Here is a 21,678-nt window from a genome sequence, read left to right as displayed (position 1 = left end):
TAGGCAAAAAAGGCAGGGAGGTAGTACAGGGCCAGATAGGGGGACAAGGGGAGAGAGAAAGAAAAATGAGAAAGCAGAGAAAAAGAGAGAGGGAGAAAGACAGAGGAGAGAGAGGGAAGGCTGGAGGGAAGGGGGGACTGAGGAGAGGGCAGGACCCAGAATGTGAGAGGCAGACACTTTGCTGTGCCCTGCCCCTCCAATATCTGTAAAGATGCTGCCTGTGCCGTCAGGCGGAGGACACAGATGTGCGGGTTACAAAGGTCTCTGCTTCCTGAACACCTCATCCTGTCCGGAGCTGACCTCCTGCTGCTGCAACCTGCTCTGCCGGGAATTGGCAGGGAGGACAAGGAGAGGGCGGCATACCCTGGCCTGTGGTTCCAAGGAGGGTGGATGAGCTGGTTCCTCCTGAGGCCAGCCCTCATTAGCCCCAGTCTGGTGCAATTTGAAGGTCTCAGAACACCTCTAGCCCCATCACTGAGGTCAGAAACTTGGGGCTGAGTCTTGAACTAATGAATAGATTCACACATGCTCTAACTAAGGCATGTGTGTCCTTAAGTGGAGGCCACATGCTAGAGCTATAATTAGAAACCAAATCCCATTGTATCTAAGCTATCAGAGCCTTTCCTGAAAGCATGTTTCAGAGGGTGGAGAAAGTGTGAACTACAAGTGAGAAGGAACTAGGGGGAGGTGGTGTTTAATCCTTCTTTCTGCCCATAGCTTGCTCTGAGATCCTGGGGTCGCTCTGAACTGGGAGTAGGGGTTTCTCTACCCAGGGCAGGAGGACCCTCCCACTCTTCCTTATGAGTCTCCATGTTTAGGAGCCAGCCTCCAGCCCTGCAGAGTCTTCTCAGCCCTGGCACCCCAAAGAAAGGAAGAAAACATCCCAATGAGGACAATAATCCCTCTTGCTTGGGCAGTTGATTGACAGAGGATTTTTCACACATTGTCATCGGATCTGCACGAGGTTCAAGCTCAGATACACCAGAAGAGTAGCTGATGACTGTGGGCAAGCTGTCACTTGTCTGAGCCTCAGTTTCCTCATCTGTAAAGTAGGGATAACAGTATCACTAAGTACAGCATGAGGCTGCTGAGAAGCTCATCCTGATGTTTAAACTGCTTTGCAAACTGTAAAGTGCTATCCTCATGGCAGCTGTGATTATATTTTGGGTATGACATCTTTAGAGCAGGGTCACATCTGTTTTTGTTTCCTGCTGTGTTTCTTAACTCCAACAGAGCATGTGACACAGAGGAGTTTGATAGTACTTGCTGACTACTGACTGACTGAAAGACCTTTATTTAACAGAAAAGGACAATAGGCCATAGGGAGCTAAGATTGCAATTTGGTCACCCTGCCGCCCAGATTACCACAAAAAAAGGGAAGAGGGCAAAGGCAAGGGAGAGAAGGAAGGACAAGCAAAGACAAGAGTGATGGCTGCATGTGCATTGCACCCCAGGGAGCTAAAATATTAACTGCTCTGCAAGCTAGTTTCTCATCTGTAATTAATTCTCACTAAATTGACTTAGTCCCAACGGGCAGGATGGCCATCATCAACATGACTCATTTTAAAAACTGGAGCATAATTGGACTCGCCACAAACATCCGTTCTTAAAACTCTTGCATTGGCTGGCAGCGCTGAGTGCCAGACACACCATCTATCACTCCCTGAAAGATTTCTGCTGTCTTAATAATTCTGGCCATCACTGCACTTGGGGTCTGTCAGACGGAGGAAGGGAGTAGGAGATATCCGGCTCTCATCCCCTTATTCATTCAACAAATATTCTGAATGTCTGCTCTGCACCAAGCCCTGAGGAGAGAGTGGGAGCAGGAAATGTTGTTATGCCCTCAAAGAGTTTGTAATCTAGGAAAAAGAGAGGAGTAAAAACACAAATTCGATGCATAGGTATAAGTGTTGTGATGGGGAAAAGCATAGGAGCCACAGTTGGTCATAAGAGGGAGACCTGGCTTACCTCTGGGAAAGCATGCCAGGAAGGCAACACCTCCACTGAAAAAAGAGGGGAGTGTTTCAGGCAGTGGGGACAGCACGTGCAAAGGCCTTGAGGCGGAGGAGGAACTAAATTGAGTGTGTCTTGGGTGCAGCGTGTGTGTGCATGTGAGTGTGTGCACCTTGCAAAAAATGTACAGGATTAGAGTATGATGGCCCTGGAGGATCAGAACAGAGAACCCACCCCACAGGGCCCTGTGGGCTTTTAGAGGCACTTGGTTTTCATCCTGGGATCTCTCTTAGAAAATTAACTTTGTTGGGAGAACAAACTGGAGGTGGTCAGAATGAGAGCAAGACCGTTCCAGTCATCCAGGAGAGAGGCCTAGATGGTGGCCTCCAATGGTGGCCATGGGGATGGAGAGAAGGGACAGACTACAGATAATAAGGAAAAAGAACTGAGTGGAGTGGTCTCAATGCCTGCTGGGTCCAGTCCGAACCCCTCTGGGCACCAGAGGCCTTTCTGATCTGGTCTGCCTTCTCACCATACTCACTTCCCAGCTCTCTGTGGAGCTCCCGTTCCAGCCTCAGAGCCTCTAGGTCCCAAGTCAAGGCCTGAAGAACACAAATGAGTCCCTGTCTACCTAGAGAGTTGTGTGTGACCTTGGGAAAGTCACTTCATCCCTGTGGACCTCAATTTCCCCCTCTGTTAAATGGGGATACAAATTCATGCTTCACAGAGTTTGTGTACATTGCCTTCTGTTATGTTTTAGGATGATTTGTTCCTGTGCCTTCCTTCTTCCCTAGACTGAGTTTTACTTATCTCTGTATCCCCAGCACCCAGAGTGGGAGCGCTCCAGGGTGCTCCCAGGGAAGGTGAGCAACACATGACAACAGCCAATATGTACCAAAAACTTGCACCATGTTAGCCATGTGTGTTCAACACTGTACATTCACTTTCCCATCTAATCTTCAGAACAACCCTCTCACTTTCACACTAATATTATTTCTATTAGCTGATAAAATAACCAGGCCCAGAGGGGTTACGTAATTTGCCCAATGCCACCAAGATGGCAAGATTTGAGCCCAAGTCAGATTGACTCCAAAGTCCCAGATCTTTCCATTGCTCCACACTAACCTCACATTTACAGATGGGCCCAGACAGGGGAGTGACTTGCTCAGGTCCAGGAGGTAGACTAGAACCTGGTTCTTCAGAGTGCTGGCCGGGCTTGTGCCCACCCTCGGAGACCCTGAGGCAGTCTGGTCGAGAGGCCCGAATGTAGGGACTGCCTCTCTGCCTCTGGAGCCCAGACATTTCCCGGAGCTCACATGGTTCTTAGAACCCTGTCTTGGGCTTGTGTGCAGTAGAAGCAGAGACCTCACGTGCAGGGGCCTGGTCCCTTGGCCCCTTTCTCTCTTCTCTAAACCCACTAATGAGTTTTCTGGGAAACACAGCATCTCTGTTCTCTGGGATCAACAGTTGGTGGGTAACCAGGATTTCCTCCTCCCTGCAAATAGTCAAACCACTGATGTTGCTGCCAAAACTCAAATGGACTCACTAGGATCCCATCTGGCCAAATACGAATCAACCTCAACCATACCCGCCCAATGTCACAAACATGCACTGGCAGGCCCCGAGCTGTTCAGTAGACATGGCTTCACCTGGCCTGGTCAGTCACAGGAGGATATTTTGGAACCCTGAAAATAATTCTATGTAGAGGCACACAAAGACTTTTTTTTTTAAGAAGAGAGGAAGTTGGGAGGGGCAAAGGGAGAGAGAATCTTAAGCAGGCTCTATGCCCAGCACAGAGCCCAACACAGGGCTTAATCCCACAACCCTGAGATCATGACCTAGGGCAAAATCAGGAGTCAGACACTTAAATGACTGAGCCACATGGGTGCCCCTATCCTTTTTTTTTAGGCTTTAAAAAAATTGATTTATTCATGAGAGACACACAGAGAGAGGCAGAGACATAGGCAGGGAGAAAGGCCGGCTCTTTGCAATGTGGGACTCGATCCCAGGACCCTGGGATCATGACCTGAGCCAAAGGCAGACAGACACTCAACCACTGAACCACCTAGGCACCTGGCACCCCTAGACGACTTAAACTGTATTTAAAAAAATGTATGAGCCATTCAGAAAAATAAGTAAATTAGACTTCATGTTAACAGATAAATATGGAAAAAAGGAATTTGGTTGTTCTATGTAACTTTTCCTATTCTTGTCACTTTTCTGTAAAGTTGAATTAGGGGTGACTGGGTGGTGCAGTCAGTTGAGGCACTGACTCTTGGTTTTGACTCATGATCTCAGGGTTGTGAGATCAAGCCCCACACTGGCCTCCATGCTTGGCACTCAGTGTGGAGTCTACTTAAGATTCTCTCTCCTTCTCCCTCTGCTCCTCCCACTGTGCTCTCGCTCTGTCTCTCTCTCTCTAAAATAAATAAATAAATCTTTAAAATAAATAGAATTTTAAAATCACTGAAAAAGAAAGATGAAAAATAATAAAATGCTTAGGAATAAATTTAACAAAAGAAGCATACAACCTGTACTCTGAAAACAATAAAACATCACTGAAAGAAATTAAAGAAGAGGCATCTGGGTGGCTCAGTCAGTTAAGCATCCAACTTTTGATTTTGGTTCAGGTCATGATGTCAGGGTTGTGAAGCCAAGCCCTGTATCAGGCTCCACACTGGGTGTGGAGCAGGTTTAAGAGTCTCTCTCCTTCTGCCCTTCCCTGCTCTCTAAAAGAAAAGAAATTAAAGGAGACCTATGTAAGTGGAAAGATGTCTCGTAGTCACAACTTAACACTGTTAGAGGTTAATATTCCCTACAGATTCACCTCAACCCCCATAAAAATCTCAGTTACCTTTTTTTAGAGAAACTGACAAGCTGATTCTAAAATTCACATGGCAGTACAAGGGACCTAGAATAGCCAAAATTATCTTGAAAAAGAAGAACTCACACTTCCTGATTTCAAAACTTATCATAGGGCTATAGGAATCAAGACTGAATGGTATCAGGGTGTCTGGGTGGCTCAGTCAGTTAACTGTCCAGCTCTTGATTTCAGCTCAGGCCATGATCTCATGGATTATGAGACTGAGCCCTATGTCAGGTTCCTTACTCAGGGGGGAGTCTACTTGAAGAGTCTCTCTCTCTGCCCCCCCCCCCCCCGCTTGCTCTCTCTCATTCTCAAAAAATAAATCTTAAAAAAAAAAAAGACTGTGTAGTATCAGCATTGGACAGAGATAAAGATCAATGGAATAGAAATAAGAACCCAGGAATAAATGTTTATGGTCAAGTGATTTTTAACAAGGGTGCCAAGAAAATTCAGTGGGGAAAAAAGCCTTTTCAACAAATGGTGCTGAGATATTTGGATATCCATATTCAAAAGGATGAATCTGGACTCCTTCTTTATACCATACACAAAAATCAACCCAGAAGTAAGTACTTATGTGTAAGAGCTAAAACTATGAAACTCTTTAAAGAAAATATGGGAGTAAATCTTTGTGATTTGGGGCTAGGCAGAGCTTTCCTAGATATGACGCCAAAAGCACAAGCAACAAAAGAAAACAGATAAATTAGATTACAACAAAATTAAAAACTTTTATGCTTCAAAGGACACTATTGAGTGAGTGAACAACGACAACCCACAGAATGAGAGGAAATATTTGCAAATCACAGATCTGATAAGGGACTTGTATATAGAATTACAATGAAAAGATAACCCATTAAAAAATGGGCAATGGATTTGAAGACATTTGTCCAAAGAAAATATACAAATAACCAAGAAGCACATGGAAAGATGTCTGACATCATTAGTCATTAGGGAAATGCAAAATCAAAACCATAGTGAGATCCCACTTTGCACCCATCAGGATGGCTATAATAAAAAAGATAATAAGTCCTGCAAGGAGGTGGGAGAAACTGGAACTCTCACACACTACTGGTGGGCATCTAAAATGGTGCAGCCACTTTGGAAAACAACTGGTAGTTCCTCAAAAGGTTAAAAAACTACCATATGATCCAGCAACTGCTCTCCTAGGTATATCTCCAAGAGAATGGAAAACATATATTCACACAAGAATTTGTCCGTGAATGATCATAGCAGCATTTTCAGAATAGTCAAAGAGTGAAAAGCACTCAAATGTCCATCAACTAATAAATGGATAAACAGAATGTGGTCTATCTACACAATGGAATGCTGGCCATGAAAAGGGATGAAGTACGGACACATACTGCAATGCAGATGAACCTTGAATACGTTATACTAGGTGAAAGACACCAATGACAAAAGACTACAATTTATATGAAATGTCAAGGACAGGAAAATCTACAGAGATAGAATTCAATAGCTGAGTGCCTAGGGCTGAGGCAGGGTGATGGGGAGTGACAACTCAGGGGTTTGCAGTTTCTCTTTGGGGTGATGAGAATGTGCCAAAATTGATTGTTGTGATGACTACACAACTCTAAACATAACAGAAAACTATTGCAGTTTATACTTTAAATGGTTGAATTGTATGGTATGAGATTTATATCTCAACTAAGCTGTTAAAAAAATTGAAGAGGGAAGCCACAGATTGGGAGAATATTCACAATATGCATATCTGAAAATAGACTTATGTTCAGAATACTTAAGGAATTCCTACAGACCAGTAAGAAAAAGACAGGCAACCCAATTAAAAGGTAAGCAAAAAGCCTTTAAATGAGGATTTCCAAATGGAAATAAATAATAAACAGAGAGATACTCAATTTCATAAACCATCAAGGAAATGCAAGCTAAACCCACGATGAGAAACCACCACGTGATCACCAGAATGGCCACAAGTAAGACTGACAATTCCCGCGTGCTGGCAGCATGAGGAACGTTATTCCCAGATGTTGGGGGTGGAAGTAAATATTGCTTCAACCGCCTTGAAAACCCATTTGGCAGTTCCTAATTAAGCTGAATCTGTGCTTACTCTGTGACCAACAATTCCATTCTAGGCAGATACTGAGGAGAAATGAGTACTCATGTTCCCTAAAGATACATATGAGAGCATTCATAGCAGCTTTAGAATAGCCTGAGCTGGAAACAAGCTAAATATGATCATTAACAGGAGGACAGATATACCAACGGTGGTATATACACACAAAAGAATACTGATAAGTATGAAAACGTGGATGAATCTCACATATTATGTTGGACTAAAGAAGCCAGACACAGAAGAATACATAATTCATGATTCCATTCATATGAGGTCCCATGACAGGCTAAACCAATCGAATATGATGGAAAGCGAAATAGTGGTAACCTCTGGAGGGTGACATGGACTGAGGAGGGGCACAGAGGCATCTGCTGGGATGATGAAAATGTTCTGAGTGGTGGTTACAAGTGCACATACACACACATACTAAGGATTTAAGCCCTACCCTTAAGATTCATGCATTTAACTGTATGTAAGTTACAAAACAGTTTTTAAAAAGGAAAACAGCTCTCCGAGGTCCCTGGAAGAAGGAAGACAAGCATTGCTTGTCCCCACTGTGTTTGTGTCTCCTCCAAGCCCTTCATTTCAACTCCCTGGGCCTGGAGTTCATGGTGCTTTAAGAGCCTGTCCAGCCTGCCTCTGCACCTCACTGCTCACTCTGCATACCAGTGCTTCTCCAGGATAAGCATGCTTCACAATCATCTGTGGGACTTACTCGAACCCAGATCACTAGGCCTGCCTCCAGAGCTTCCACTCAGGAGGCTGGGGGTGGGGCTGGATAATTTTCATTTCTCCCATGTTCCAGGTAATGCTGCTGCTGCTGGTCCTGGGTCCACACTTTGAGCACCACTGCTTTATAGGAATCCTCTTTCCCAGCCTCTGTGTCTTTGTTCTGCGCTTCTGGCATCTGATCCATATCTTGCTCATCTTTTAAAGCTGCTTCAAATGCCACCTCCATCATGAAGCCCTCCTAGGTTATTTCATCAATCCGTCTAGTGGTCTTTCAAGTATCCTACAGTCTCCAGAACTCTGGGGTCACAGCCTGAATGAAACTACCCTGATTTCAGAATGTCTCTGAAGTCTCATATTTTAGCTTAAGAATTAAGGCATATTTTACATTATTCTCTAAAATATATCCATGTGTGATTTAGTTTACTTCAAAATATGTATCTGAAGCAAAGCAGATGCTCTTAGAAAATGTGTTCTGTTTATCCCGTGGCCTTGAGTACTCCTGGACACCTACTACATACCTTGAGGCAGCGCTATGTGTATCCCAGTCTTAAAAGTAATGGCTTTACAATATTTTGCATTATTAGGCTATATATTTACTCTATATGTTTCTGTTATCTTTTCTCCAATTATGCAGAAGCAGATTGTGTCTCATTCACTTTCATTTCACCCTTAAATTGACCCAGCTTTGTTCATAACTGTGAAGTTGTTTTTTTTTTTAAGATTTTATTTATTTATTCATGAGAGACACAGAGAGAGACAGAGAGAGGCAGAGACACAGGCAAGAGGGAGAAGCAGGCTCCATGCAGGGAGCCTGACATGGGACTCAATCCCAGGTCTCCAGGATCATGTGCTGGGCTGAAGGCGGCGCTAAACCGCTGAGCCACTCAGGCTGTCCAGAAGTTATGTTTTTTAACTCATTTTTTAAACCATATTTTTAAAGGCTTCTTAAATAGGTGCTATCTGTGCACAGCCCAAGTTAGGGACTAGAGTTGCAGGGGATGCCTGTCTTGAAGGGGCAAGGAATCATAAAGAACTCATGCTGAAGGGTCTTTACAGGATCATCTATCTGTGGGTCTCAAACATTACTGTCCATTAGTATCACCTGGAGGGTTCATTAAAACAGATGGCCAGCCCCTTCCCCCAGGGTTTCTGATTTAGCAGTTGTGGGATGAGGCCCAAGAATACGCATTTCTTACAAGTTCCCAGGTGATGCTGGTGCCATTGGTTCGGGGACCACACTGGGAGAACCACTCATTTATTTGACTATTTCTCACACTGTGCTCCATGAAGACCTGGAGGTAAGGGAGGTGAAGGCAGAGCCCAAACTTTGGCCTCCACTCACCTTTGAACCAAAGCATCTCTGTTTTCACCTACTATTCATATTGGGGTTCAGCTACTATTCATATTGGGGTGAGTAAAATTCCATTTGAAGATGAGCTTCCATGGCTAAAAACGTCTGAGTCCCACTGGCCATCTCAGGGTGAGGGATTAAAAGAAGAGACTTTCCAGGGCCACATAGCAATTTTTTCCTGAATTGAATGAAAACATACAGGGAAGAGCCACACACCTGGGGTAGAAACCCCTCTACTAAGAACTCCTCAAAAGTTACTACATTCGTACCTCCCTATAAGGAGAGCTGACCCCCTCCCTGGCAGTTCAGGTGGGGAGAAAGCATATTTTCTCACACTGAACCAAAATCTGTCTCTCACTGAGTCCATAAAGACCAATGAGCTCACTGTCCTGGAAGAGCCCAGCAAAGACTTAAAGACAGAACCCTCCCCACTCAATTAAAAGTTACTTCTTAATGTTGTCCGCAGACAGGGGCTCAAAGATAAAAGTAAGAGACAGACACATAATCTTCCTAGCTCCACACAACTTCCCCAGCATGAGGCCACCTGGGAGTCTGGTCTGGGTTAACCTGCTGGTTCCCCGGCATCACCCCCTCCCACCCAACCCACCAGACCAACCTTCCCCCAAACTCCTTCATTGCATCTGCCCTCCTTAAGTCCTCAGGGCTCCCAAATTCCTACACCTCCCTTACGAAAGGCCTTGGGCCATGCTATTCAGGCTCTCCCCAAGACCAGCTCTCTAGCAACTTCCTGTATGCCCATGCCCCCAAGCCCTCCATTCTGTCCACTTGTTCCTGCTGCTCCCATCCACTGGAAGGTCTGTTCATACTCTCTGTCCATCTCAACATCCTTTCTTCCAGGAAGCCTTCCCTGACTGCATTCCTCCTGTTCACATTGATGCTCCCCTCCTAAGGCTCCTTACACCTACACGGACTGTTCTACTTCCACTTGTTTCCTCCCCTTCTCAGGGCTCTGGAGTCAGATGGCCCTGGCCCTACTTCTTACTAGCTGTGTGACCTTGGGCAAGTCGCTCATCTTCTCTGAGACTCAGTTTTGGACTCATTCAACCATCTGAGAAGTATTTATTGAGCAGAGAGTATGTGTAATTAAATGACAGAACATATGTAAATTGTCAAGCACACAACAAATGGTCAACAGATGCCACCACCACCCCTCCAATGAGAAGGCAGGGTTGTCTGGGTGAGGAAGGACAGGACTGGGTGGGGGGAAAACTGACAGCACCCAAATTTAGATAAACTCACACATTTGATTCTGAGTCCCTCTAGATTCTACACTTGCCCCAGTCATGTCAGCACCAAGGCCACAGTTGAAGTAAACATGTTTGCAGAGTAAGGGAGGGCTTTTGAGTAAGTGTCCTCTTCCCCCAAGCAGTCTGAGAAATCTGGCTCTGTCCTGGGCACTCCTGACACTCTTGCAGGTGGCTACTTCCACTGAGCAAGGTGGGTAGTGGAGGTGCTATCAGCAGGACAGATTTAGGGAGGATCTGAGAAGCCTCTCCTCTGCCATTCTGTACTGTGTCCTCCTAATACTCCTCCTTTAGTCCCTCTGACCTTTTCACAAAAACCTGCCAGGTGGGGGTCCCTGGGTGGCTCATTGGTTAAGTTCTAACTTTGGCTCAAATCTTGATCTTAGGGGCCTGAGATCGAGCCCTGAGGCCTGGGATTGAGACCTGTGTCATAGTCCTCATCATCATCACTGTCGTGGGCTCCCTACTCAGTGAGGAGCCTGCTTCTCCCTCTCCCTCTGCCCCTCCTCCCACTCGTGCACACTCTTTCTCTCTCTCAATTTTTTTTTTCTCAAACAAATTTTTAAAAACCCAAAAACCTGCCAGGCCTCAGGAACCTGAGAGCCCTTTCCCCACTGCCCCCAACTCCCTTAGGGATTTCCCGGCCACTCCCGGGGCTTCGGTTGATATCTCCACACTCAATCACTTCTGGTGCACATCCAGTGCCCAGCTGATCACTGAGATGTCCCTCTCCCACCCCTCACACTTCATAAGACCCACACTAAACTCCTCATCACCCCTGCACCTACCCTGATCCCTCCCAGCACTTGATGCTATGGTAAGTCAGCAAGCTGGAAATCTAAGGTCAGTGTGGAACCCTCCCTGCCTCTCCTGCACCCCTCAGCCAGCCAATCACCACCTGCAGCACTCCAGTGACCCCTCCTGTTGGAATCACCCAATGGCCTCCCCAAAGACCTTCTGGGGATCAAACCCACCCCTCGAACATGACTCTCACTCACACACACCCTCCAGCCATGCGGCATTTCTTTCAGTTCCCAAACAGCCAATCTCTGGCCTCCAGACCTTAGCACATGAAGATCCCCTTGCCAGGTACAAGCCTTCCTCACCTGGCCAATTGCTCCCCATCCTTCAGGTCTCAGCTTAGACACGTTTCCTCTGGGAATCCTTCTTCAATCCCCAAAAGCCTGGGACGGGTGCTTCCTCTGAACCTCAGGTTCAGTATGCCCCTACCATCGTACTAACATTGTCCCTTTTTGTGCCTGTCTCCTCCCTAGACTGTCAGTTCTGGAAGGTCAAGGACTCAGTACATCAGTACATAGCACATAAGGAGTGCACAGGAAATATTTCTAACTGAAGAAGTGGTTCAGACTGCTGGAAGGATTGACCCCACCATCACTCACTCATCAGATATTTACTGAGCCCTAATGGTGTACCTGGCCTCACAAGACACAGGGAATGGGACCAGTCAAGCTCTTTGTCCTCAAGGAGCTCTGAGTTTAGTGAGGGAGATAAAGCAATAAACAAGTCCCTAAAAATACCCCCAAAATAAATGAAGAAAAGTGGACAGAATGGAAGGGAGAAATAGATACTCAATAATCAATACTCCACTCCCAGTAAGGGACAGAAGGAGGAGACAAAAAGCCAGCAAGGATGTAGAAGACAGCATTGTCAATCAGCCTGATCCAAGTGATCTCTACAGGACAGCCACCAGCTAGAGCAGAAAACACATTCTTTTCAAGCACACACAGAACATTCCCCAGGATATACTATATGCCAGTCATAAAACAAATCTCAAAAAATTTAAAACCACACAAAGTATATTCTCCAACCACTATGGAATTAAAAGTCAGCAACAGGAGGATATTTGGGAAATTCACAAATAGTTAGAAATGGAACAACATAATTTTAAATAACTCATGGGTCAAAGAAGAAATCACAAGGGGAATTAGAAAGTACTTAGAACTGAACAAAAATGAAAATAACATCACAAGTAAATAAATACATAAATTAGATGATTTTAGATATGAACAGTTCTGTGAAGAAAATAACATGAAGTGTGAGATGGTGCAGAAGAGGAGGCACGGCTATGGTTCCTTCCCAGCATTCACATCCTTGCCATGGCCTATCATGGGGAGAACAGATCCCTGTCCTGCGTCTTTGGGCCACACCATGGCACTTGCTCTGGCCATTGGGATGTAGGCAGAAAGAAGTGATGATGTGCCAGTTGTGAGACTGAATCTCAGAAGTCCTCCAGTGCTTTCTGCTTGGTCTCTGCCTTCGCAATGGGGAGAGCCTTCCCTGGGTGCCTGATGTCCCAGTTGTCCCTGATGTCCCTTGCAAGTAGTAGTGCCCAGTGAGACAGAAGCAGGAGTGGTCGAGTAAAACATTCAGAGGGCTGGGAGCATGCTTGCTTTGGCAGCACATATACTAAAATCAGAGGGCTGGAAGCATGACCTTTCAATTTCCCCCCTTTCTTGTTCTTGCCTGGGACCTGAATGTGATGGTTAGAACTGCAACATCCTGTTAGTGAACCATCCTGTGTTCATGAGGAACCTCGGAAATGGATGTAACAGAAAGATGAAACTTCGGTCCCTGATACTTTGTGGAGCTGCTAAACTTGACGTAGATCTCTTATTTCTGGTCTTATTTCACATGAGAGAATCGCCTTTAAATTATTTAAGCTATCATAACTGGGTTTTTATTGTTAGCAGTTGAAGACAGTTTTTAACTGACATAGAATGATTAGAAAAGGCTTCTGTAGTAGATTGTATTTTCCCCAAATGGCTCATAACAATATCTCCTATCTCACATGGTCATTATGTAATGTAAGCTTGATATTTCCCCCATTGATGCTGGAAACTATATCCCCTCCCTGTAAACTTGGGTAGACCTTTGTGACTGTCTCCACTAACAAAGTATGGTGGAAGTGGTGCTACGTGACTTAAGGCTAGGTCATAAAAATGCCACGCACTTCCTCCTGGCTCTCTCTTGGGACACTTAGTCTTGGAATCCAGCCACCATGCTGTGAGGAAGCCCAAACTTACCCATGCAGAGGGACCACATGGAGAAGCCACAAGTAAATGTTCTGGCCAACAGCTCAAACGAGGTCTCAGACAATAGCCAGTATTAACTACCAGCCTGAATGATGAAACTTAGAGTGATTCTAACCCTTGGCCATCAAGTTGCCCTTAATGTTGAAGTCCTCCCCAGACACTGGGGAGCAGAGACACATTCTCCCCACTTTGCTCTGTCCGAACTCCTGGTCCAAAGAATTTGCAAGTATAATAACATGCTTGTTCTATGCCACTAAGTTTTGGGCACCACTTCTTTGAGCTGACATCAGAATGAGAAGGAGGAACTGGATATTAGAAGATCACAGATAGGACATGCCAGCAGCAGGAAAAGCAAGTGCAAAAGCCATGCAATGGAAATGTATTTGTAGTATGTAAAGAAGAGTGAGAAGGTCAGAGTGGCTGGAGCAAACAACAAAAGTGATAGGAGTCAGTACCAGAAAGGCAGATAGCGATCAAATCAGATGGTACAGGACGTCTTAGAGAAGGGAGCTTCTCTCAGGGAATCAGACGGTGATAACCTCCAGGGTCACCTCTCCTAGTTGGCACACTGGCTTCTGAAAAGGCCTTCAATGCCTTAGCCCAAAAGAGGAACTCATGGTAGGGATTTTCAGCTTTTGCTAGGGAGGGATTGTTTTGTAGATGAATTAGCAGAGCACTGAAGGTGTCCACAGGCCATAGCTGTTCAAGGTCTATAACAAATCACATATAAGAAAAAGCATAAAGCCCATGGCCTGGATTTATGCTTGGTTTTTGGACTAATCATTTGTCCCCCAATTCCACCTGCCTTTTCAAACTTATCCATGTTCTAACCATGTATGATGATGCATCATTCTCCAGACATATCATGTACCTTCAGGCCTGTGAGCATTTCCATGCTGCCCACCTGCCTTATGTACCCTCCTCCACTGGGCTCCTTCAAAGTCCATCTTAGGGCACCTCTTCTGCCAATCTTCTTAGATACCCCAAAGGGGAATAAGTCTCTACTTTCCCTATGCATCTGCAGATTTTGCACAAAACTATAATTGTGCAAATTATACTTACCCCAGAGTAGCATAACTGACTGTTTACTTATTTTCCTCCCTACTTCAACCTTTTCCCCCACAAAAAAGAGACCCATATTCAAGGGCAGATTCTGGGCCTTATTTATCTTGAAGATGGGCTTGAAGGCCCATCTCAGTGCCACAGGCACTGTAAAAATCCTGTGATGTCCCATCCAACAGGAGTAAGCCAGAGGGATACAGGGATGGATGGATGGGTAGATGGGATGGTAGATGGATGGATGCATGCATGCCCGGATGGGAGGATGGGTGGGCCTCTGAATAGTGGGTGAATTGAGGGTGGTTATGAATGGGAGCACAGATATACACCAAAGGGGGCACAGACAGATTAAAGGACAGAAGAGTGGTTGAAAAGCTGGCTACATGAGTGGGTGAGAATATGATTATACAGATGGATGGGCAGGGGGATGAATGCATTTATGACTGAGTTCCTGGAAGGATAGAAGGGACAGTCCTTAACCCAGAAGTCAGTAAACTTTTTCTGTAAAGGGCCACATAATAAATATTTTAGACTTTGTGGACCACATACAGTCTCAGTCATATATTCTTCACTTTTTTTCAAATTATGTATTTGACAAGGGTCTAATATCCAGAATATATTGAAAATTCTTACATCGTTTTATTTGAAGTATAGTTGATGCATCTTCTTTGCCATTTTTAAACAAACATTTAAACCATATAGGTGTGCCTGGGTAGCTCAATTGGTTAAGTGGCTAACTTTGGCTCAGGTCATGATCTCAGGGTCCTGGGATGGAGCCCAGTTGAGTCAGGCTCCCTGCGCAGTGGGGAATCTGCTTCTCCCTCTCCCTCTGCTTCTCCTACTCATGCTCCTTCCCTCAAATAAATAAATACAATCTTATAAATAAATAAATAAATAAATAAATAAATAAATAAATAAAATTTATCAAATCCATTCTTAGTTAATAGAATACACAAAAACAGGCTCTTGACCACTAGGATTCAATTTTGGATGATCAGAACTTTTAGTAATCCCTGAGTTAGGTCTATCTACCATTTCACAAGCACAGGGTCGAATTCCCAAACAGAGAAGACCAGGGGCTACCCTACCACCCCTCAAAACAACATAATGGAGCTAGAGACCTTTCTAGCCGGGGAGGTTCAGAATGCATGGTCAGCTCTTCCCATCACTGAGCAGTCTTGGAATTTCAATAGCATCAAATCTATAAGAAGGAATTCTGAGAGAGAACCTGCCACTTTTTGCAATCAGGAATAGATCCAGATTGGGAGTGGTGGAGAATGTCTCAAAGTTTACAGGTCTCCTTAAGACTCATGTCCCTGGCTAGGACTTGGGAGTCAAATTGGGGGTCTCCTGCCACTTCTGTCCCCATACACACTGACCGTCATAAATGTAGCTCTGGACCACAATTTCCCGAAACTAGCTTATGAGTTGTGAGTTTTATGGGCTCTTTTTTTTTTTCTCCTCAGGATATTATTATGGATTACCAGCGGTTTCAGCATCTTTCCAACTGGCAGGAAGCAGTGCAAACACAGATGGAAGTTTCCCAGTTAAAACCCTCTTAACAAAGTCATAAAACAAAAAGCCCAGCCTCTCTGTCATGCTGCCAGCTCAGAGGCAAGGGAGAGAGAACTAAAAATGGAAGTGACTCTTCCTGCCCTTCCTAAAGAGATCTTTTAGGTGTAAGAGGGTGGTATATTTCATACCAGAGGGCGTTTGGGTTTCATAATGCACATAAAGCTTTCATTCTAAAGTGCAAAAATGAGGGGCTGGGTGCAGAGACCAGAGTAGTGCTCTGTCTTGCTTCTGGGGACCTGAGTGCCCTTGCTCACACAGCAATGTGACACTAGGGTGATGTCACTGACAAGAACCTCAGCTGGACTCAGCAAGAGGCCGGGCTTGGTGCTGGGTGCTCTGTTGCATCCAGAGAGGTTTTTCCCACAAAGAACTCCAAAGGCAGTTGGGAGATGTAGCGTTAATACATGACAGTGCACTGGGAATATAAGGTGTTCACCTGGCTTAGTCACCCTCTTGGGGCTTCCATATCACCACAGACAAAATGTCCAGGGTAGACATTCCCAACTCTGATGTTCTTGGATAGACATGGTGAGCAATGCCCAACAGTGTGCAATCAGATGCTAAACTACTAGGGGACTGGAAATAGCTTAGAGATCTCAAGGAACAGATGCTCTCAATGTTCCCTCACTTCCGACATCTCTGCTGTACCCTCTTCCCTCACCCCTCTTTATGACTCATCCCAAAAGTCACCACCTCAGGGAAGCCTGTCTAGATTTCCCCAGGTTGTCAGTCCCTTCCCCTGTATTCCAGATGATTACTCATTTTCTAATCTGTGTCCTTCACTGGCCAGGGAGCTCCTGGGAAAGAGCCTGTCTGATTTGACTTTCTATTTTCCAGCTCTTGTCATAGTAAGTGCTCAAAAATGTTTGTTGAACTGAACTGATCTAACTGCAGAGAAGACCTTCCAGGCAGTTTTGTGGGTTGTAAAGGGTGGCAGTGCCTGATACCCAGGAAGTCCTCAGGTCTGGCCTCCTTTCCTCTGAAAGTCCAGAGGATCTCCTCTCCACTGGCTCAGGTGTCATTGCCCCAGTGTTAGGATGACTAAGAAAGCCTCTCTATACTCAAGCTGCTCTGTCATTGTGCTAACATATCTCCTCCATACAGACCTAAACATACATCACATGTACACACATACACACACACACACTCATGCACCCACACACATACATACACACACACACCTAAACTCACACACAGAGCAATGACCCAGAACAAAAACTATCCTCCTCCTGCTTTTCTTAGCAAGAGAGCTAAGGAAACTGCAAACACCCTTTCAGAAACCTCAGCACATCCCCCCCCATACACATGGGCAGGGAGACATAGCCATGGAGAGCATGGTGTTATTCATCCCCTGAAGCACAAGAATCAAGAGACAGATGTCCACGAAAAGCCTTGCTGGACATCTGTCTGCTGCCAAGCCTCTGTTCATCGAAATCACCTGTCTCCTCACTGCTTTTCTGTCTCTTCTATCACAGCCTTGAAAAAGGGCAATTAGTTTTGGAGAATGGAAATGATTAACTCACCAGATGTAAGTGCTGGAGCATCTCCACATATCTGCAGAGGGAAAGAGGGTTGAGTTTGCATTAATTGCCATCCTGTTTAAGCCAGGGAGGGACGATGTTCTGTGAACAAGCTCAAGGCCACAGGCAGCTGCTTGGGAACTCACGCTTTCTCCGAAGACAGCAGTTCCTGTGCGATGACGTGGGCTCTGGACTGTCCTTCCATCTGCAAGAGGGAAGAGTGATCAGGAGGGACAACACCAATTCAGAGAGGGGAAGGGAGACCCCACCTCCAACAGTATCAGGTTTACAGAAGGAACTCCAAGTTGTGAAATCTTCAACCTCATGGCTTCCTTTTCTGCCAGTGTGGATATTGAGACCATCTAACTCAGAAGGTTGTTGAGCTAATGCTCAGCACACTGCCCAAAACATAGTAAGTGCTCAATATGTGGCCACAATCACGACTGTGTGATCTTGGCCTCCATCAACAGGCCTAGCAACCGTGAATAACCTGTGGTTCTTGGCGCACAGGGAGCTCTTTTTGCATGTTCTGTCCCCTTGGTGTCCTTTTCTCCTTCTCTGCCTGGCTATTTCTCAGTTATCCTTCAAGACTTACCATGGTATCTATCACCTCCTCCAAGGAGCCCTTTTGGATCCCCTCCCTGAACCAGCTGGTTCAAGTATCCTTTCTGGGGCATCCTATTCTCGGGATGCCAATTATGTCTCTCCTGGAGGGCAGGAACCATAAACTTCACCCCTGCATGGCCAGTGCCTCACATATAATAGGCTTGCTTTTGTTGACTGAAAGAACTAAATGAGTGAATGAAAGAAAGAATAAGTGTTTGTTCCACTTGGGAAGCACTAACTATCCTGGCTGACCTCAGAAGGTGAGCCATTTAAATCATCTAAGGCCCAACTTCTGTACCTGTAAGATTTGGGAATAACTGAGATGATGTCTATAAACAGGAAGGATGGGTGGGGGGGGCTGAGGCAGATGCCTGGCTGGTCCTTTTGCCATTAGCAGGCCCTTCCTCTGTGGCCCTGAACCTGCCAGATATCAGACACAGCTGCTGGCTGGGACCCAGAAGAGCAAAGACACTGTGGGGTAGCCTGAAAGAATAGATAGTTGATGACAGGAAAGCGCAGGTAAGGCTAGGGGTGGGGTGGCTATCGGTGGAGCAGAGGGCACTCAGATGGGACACCTGGCTTCTGGTTCCAGCTCCACCACTGCCTTTTGGTATTATGTGCACAAGCCACTTTCTGAGGTTGGGCCTCAGTTTCCCCATGTGTGAATAAAGTAACCTCTAAATTCCCTTCTATCCTGAACCTGTGTGTTATTAAACTCTAGGAGACAGTGGTCAAGTGAATGATCTACTCTAATGACCAGAAACTCACTAACTATTGGGAGAGCAACTATACAGTGTTATGGTCAAGACCCCAACCCATGGGGTTTCAAAAAAAAAAAAAAAAGACCCCACTCTAGGTTGTGAAAACAAAAATGTCTCTAGACATTCCCGAACGTCCTCTGCAGTGCAGGTGGGGGCACAATCTTACCCCTGGGTGAGAGCCACTTGGTATAACCTTTCATCTTGCTGTGCTCTTCTTTACAGCAGCCACACTACCTGATGCTATCCTTGCACACAGATGTTCAATCAACATCTGAATAAATAATTGAAATGAGATACTGTGCCCGGCACACAGTAGGCATTCAATAAATGAGTTCCCTTCTCTGGCTGCTTCAACCCTCATAGTTTCTTGACTAAGAAACACAGTGTTTTTGGAGATTTTGCTCTTGCCAGGGCCACCCAAATAGGGCAGAACTTGGGCCCTCAATCATTCTCCCTCCTGTATCTCACTGCTGCCTCTTGGCGGGCTGTCACAGCATCCATGGAGCAGCAGGGGAAATAGTGAGGCCTGCGGAGGCCTCCAGCCTCACCTGGCCTCCCGCCCTCCCACAGGCGCCGAATCATGACTCACTGTCTGCCTTCTGCCTCTGCAGGGCTAGTGTGGGGCTCTGTGGACAAGAGTAGCTCACTCCTTCCAAGCAGGGGCTCCTGCAGAGTCCCACATGCAAAAGGCTTTGTTTTTTTGTTTTTTTTTTGCAAAAGGCTTTGTAAACAAAACCCTCGCAATGGAAAATATATGCTGCCAGGACAGGCCTTAACAGCTAAGAAACCCTTTGGTTATGCTTCCATCAATAGAATGACTTTGTAAAGGACAGGGGTCAGGAGATCCCCAGCTCAAGTTCTTCTCCAATAAAATGAAGACAAGATGATCTCCTATCTTCCAGGGGCCTGTGATTCAATTCTCACTTGTTATCCACCATGATGCTGAGCCTGTGCTCTGGGGTCACAAGTCTTGGGTTCAAATCCCATGTTGCACTCCTTCCTACTCCTATGCCCTTGAACAAGTGATTTCTCTTCTTTGAGCCCCATCTGTAACACAGTGGTGATGATGATGATGATGATGATACCTACTTAATAACAGAACAGCTAGCATTCATTGAACACTTAGTATGTGCTAAGAACAGCTCTAAGCTTTTCACATGTAATCTCACTGAATCCTCCCAACAACCTATAAGCAAGGTACTATTTTTATTATCTCCATTTTACAGATGAGTAAACTGAGGCACAGATAAGTCCTATCCTTTGCCCCAAGTAAGTCCTTTGCCACTGCTAGTAAGTGGCAGAGCTCAAATTCAAAACCGGGTAGTCTAGCTTCAACAACTAAGCACTTCACCCAGCAGTGTGTCTGGCACAAAGTAAGCACTTGGTAGATGGCATCTCTGCTCATTATGGATGGCAGGGTTTTTCAAATTGGGAAACACCTATTCTTCACCTGTTCTGGAAAGGTGGTAGCAGGAGTCTGGCACTCCAGAAGGACCCAGGATAATCCTGATTCAGTTCTCTCTGGTCTCCGACCCTCAGAGCAGTGCCTACCATGGTACACAGGAAAGAGCTATGCTAGAATTCAGGATGCCCAGACTCACATCCTAGCCAGGCCATAAATGGCTATCTGGCTGAGGGTAAGCCCCTCTCTGATGCCTCTGCGTCCTCATCCAGAAGACGGGGTCAGCACTCCCACCCTGCAAGGACCAGACGATGAGATGATGGATGGGCATGGTCAGGCTCACCCAACTTTCAGAGTTGTCACCATTATCATTGTTACAATCTCAAAGCTGTGAGGGGCAGACTTCTGGTGGGGCTGGGCACGGGCCACTCTGCACGTCCTTCCCAACCCCTCCTGCCAGACAGGCAGACTCTGGGTGGAACACACGGGGCTGTCCTGCTTTAGTGACTCTGCTGATGATGGATGTGTCTTCATCAGCCGGACAAGAAGGGGGCCTGGCAGGCCATGTGCCTGAGTCTCTCCTCAGAAGCTGCTACTGGGCGTTGCCCAACCGGGCCATTTAATATAGATGTTTGTTTAACCAGGAAATGAACTCTGAGGTTGACGGCAGTGTCCAGGGACAGACTTCTGGGAACAGGGTTCCTCCCAGGAGTGTGGGGGCTGGGGGCGCCAGGGCCTGCACTATCACATTTCTCAGGCTGACGCTGTGGATGTTATATCAGGCTGCTGCTGGCCCTTCTGCCCAAGGCCAAAGCAGCTTATCTTCCCTGTTCCCCAGGGCCGCCTAGTCCTGCACTTCCTCCACAGGCCTCAGGCAAACCAGCCGGTCAACCCTGGCTATTCTGGGACCAGGTTGGGAGGGCTAGTCCTTCAGGCTGCCCTCCTGGTAGCAGTCAAAGGAAGAGCTAGGAGTCCTAGTCCTCTGTCTCCATGCCTGTTTCTCCAGCTATTATTATTATTATTTTTAAAGATTTTATTTATTTATTCATCAGAGACACACGGGGGTGGGGGGGCAGAGACACAGGCAGAGGGAGAAGCAGACTCCATGCAGGGAGCCCGATGTGGGACTCGATCCCGGGTCTCCAGGATCAGACCCTGGGCTGAAGGCAGCGCTAAACCGCTGGGCCACCAGGGCTGCCCTCCTCCAGCTACTAAATGTGAGTGCTTAGCTTCCTTCTAGAAGAGTTCTCCAAGTGTGGCCTGAGAACCTCTGGGGTTCTATCTCCCTTTTCTGACTAATCTGTGAAGCTGGCTCAAACAATTCCAACAGACTGAGCACAGAGGCAGCTGGGAGAAGCCAGCTGTCTTCTAGGAAGCTAGACATATGAAAATTTGCAAAAATGGAAACCAATGTCACACCCCTCACTAAGTATTTTTGAAAAGTTATTC

General features: G+C 46.0%; 1 protein-coding gene across 5 annotated transcripts in view; it reads right to left on the bottom strand.

Moving 5' to 3' along the window:
- FGD5 (FYVE, RhoGEF and PH domain containing 5) overlaps positions 1-21,678 on the bottom strand; it is a 127,921-nt gene that overhangs the window by 37,486 nt on the left and 68,757 nt on the right. For all 5 annotated transcript variants that reach the window (XM_035702793.2, XM_025449125.3, XM_025449113.2 and 2 more), the window contains exons 4-5: positions 17,607-17,665; positions 17,464-17,494 (exon numbers count right to left, since the gene is read on the bottom strand). In XM_035702793.2, the coding sequence (XP_035558686.1) occupies positions 17,464-17,494; positions 17,607-17,665 (90 nt within the window). The remainder of the gene's footprint in view (positions 1-17,463; positions 17,495-17,606; positions 17,666-21,678) is intronic.

Source organism: Canis lupus, chromosome 20, assembly GCF_003254725.2.
Source record: "Canis lupus dingo isolate Sandy chromosome 20, ASM325472v2, whole genome shotgun sequence".
Lineage (NCBI taxonomy): Eukaryota > Metazoa > Chordata > Mammalia > Carnivora > Canidae > Canis > Canis lupus.
Note: the sequence above shows the minus strand (reverse complement) of the source record. Positions and strands in the feature narration are given on the sequence as shown.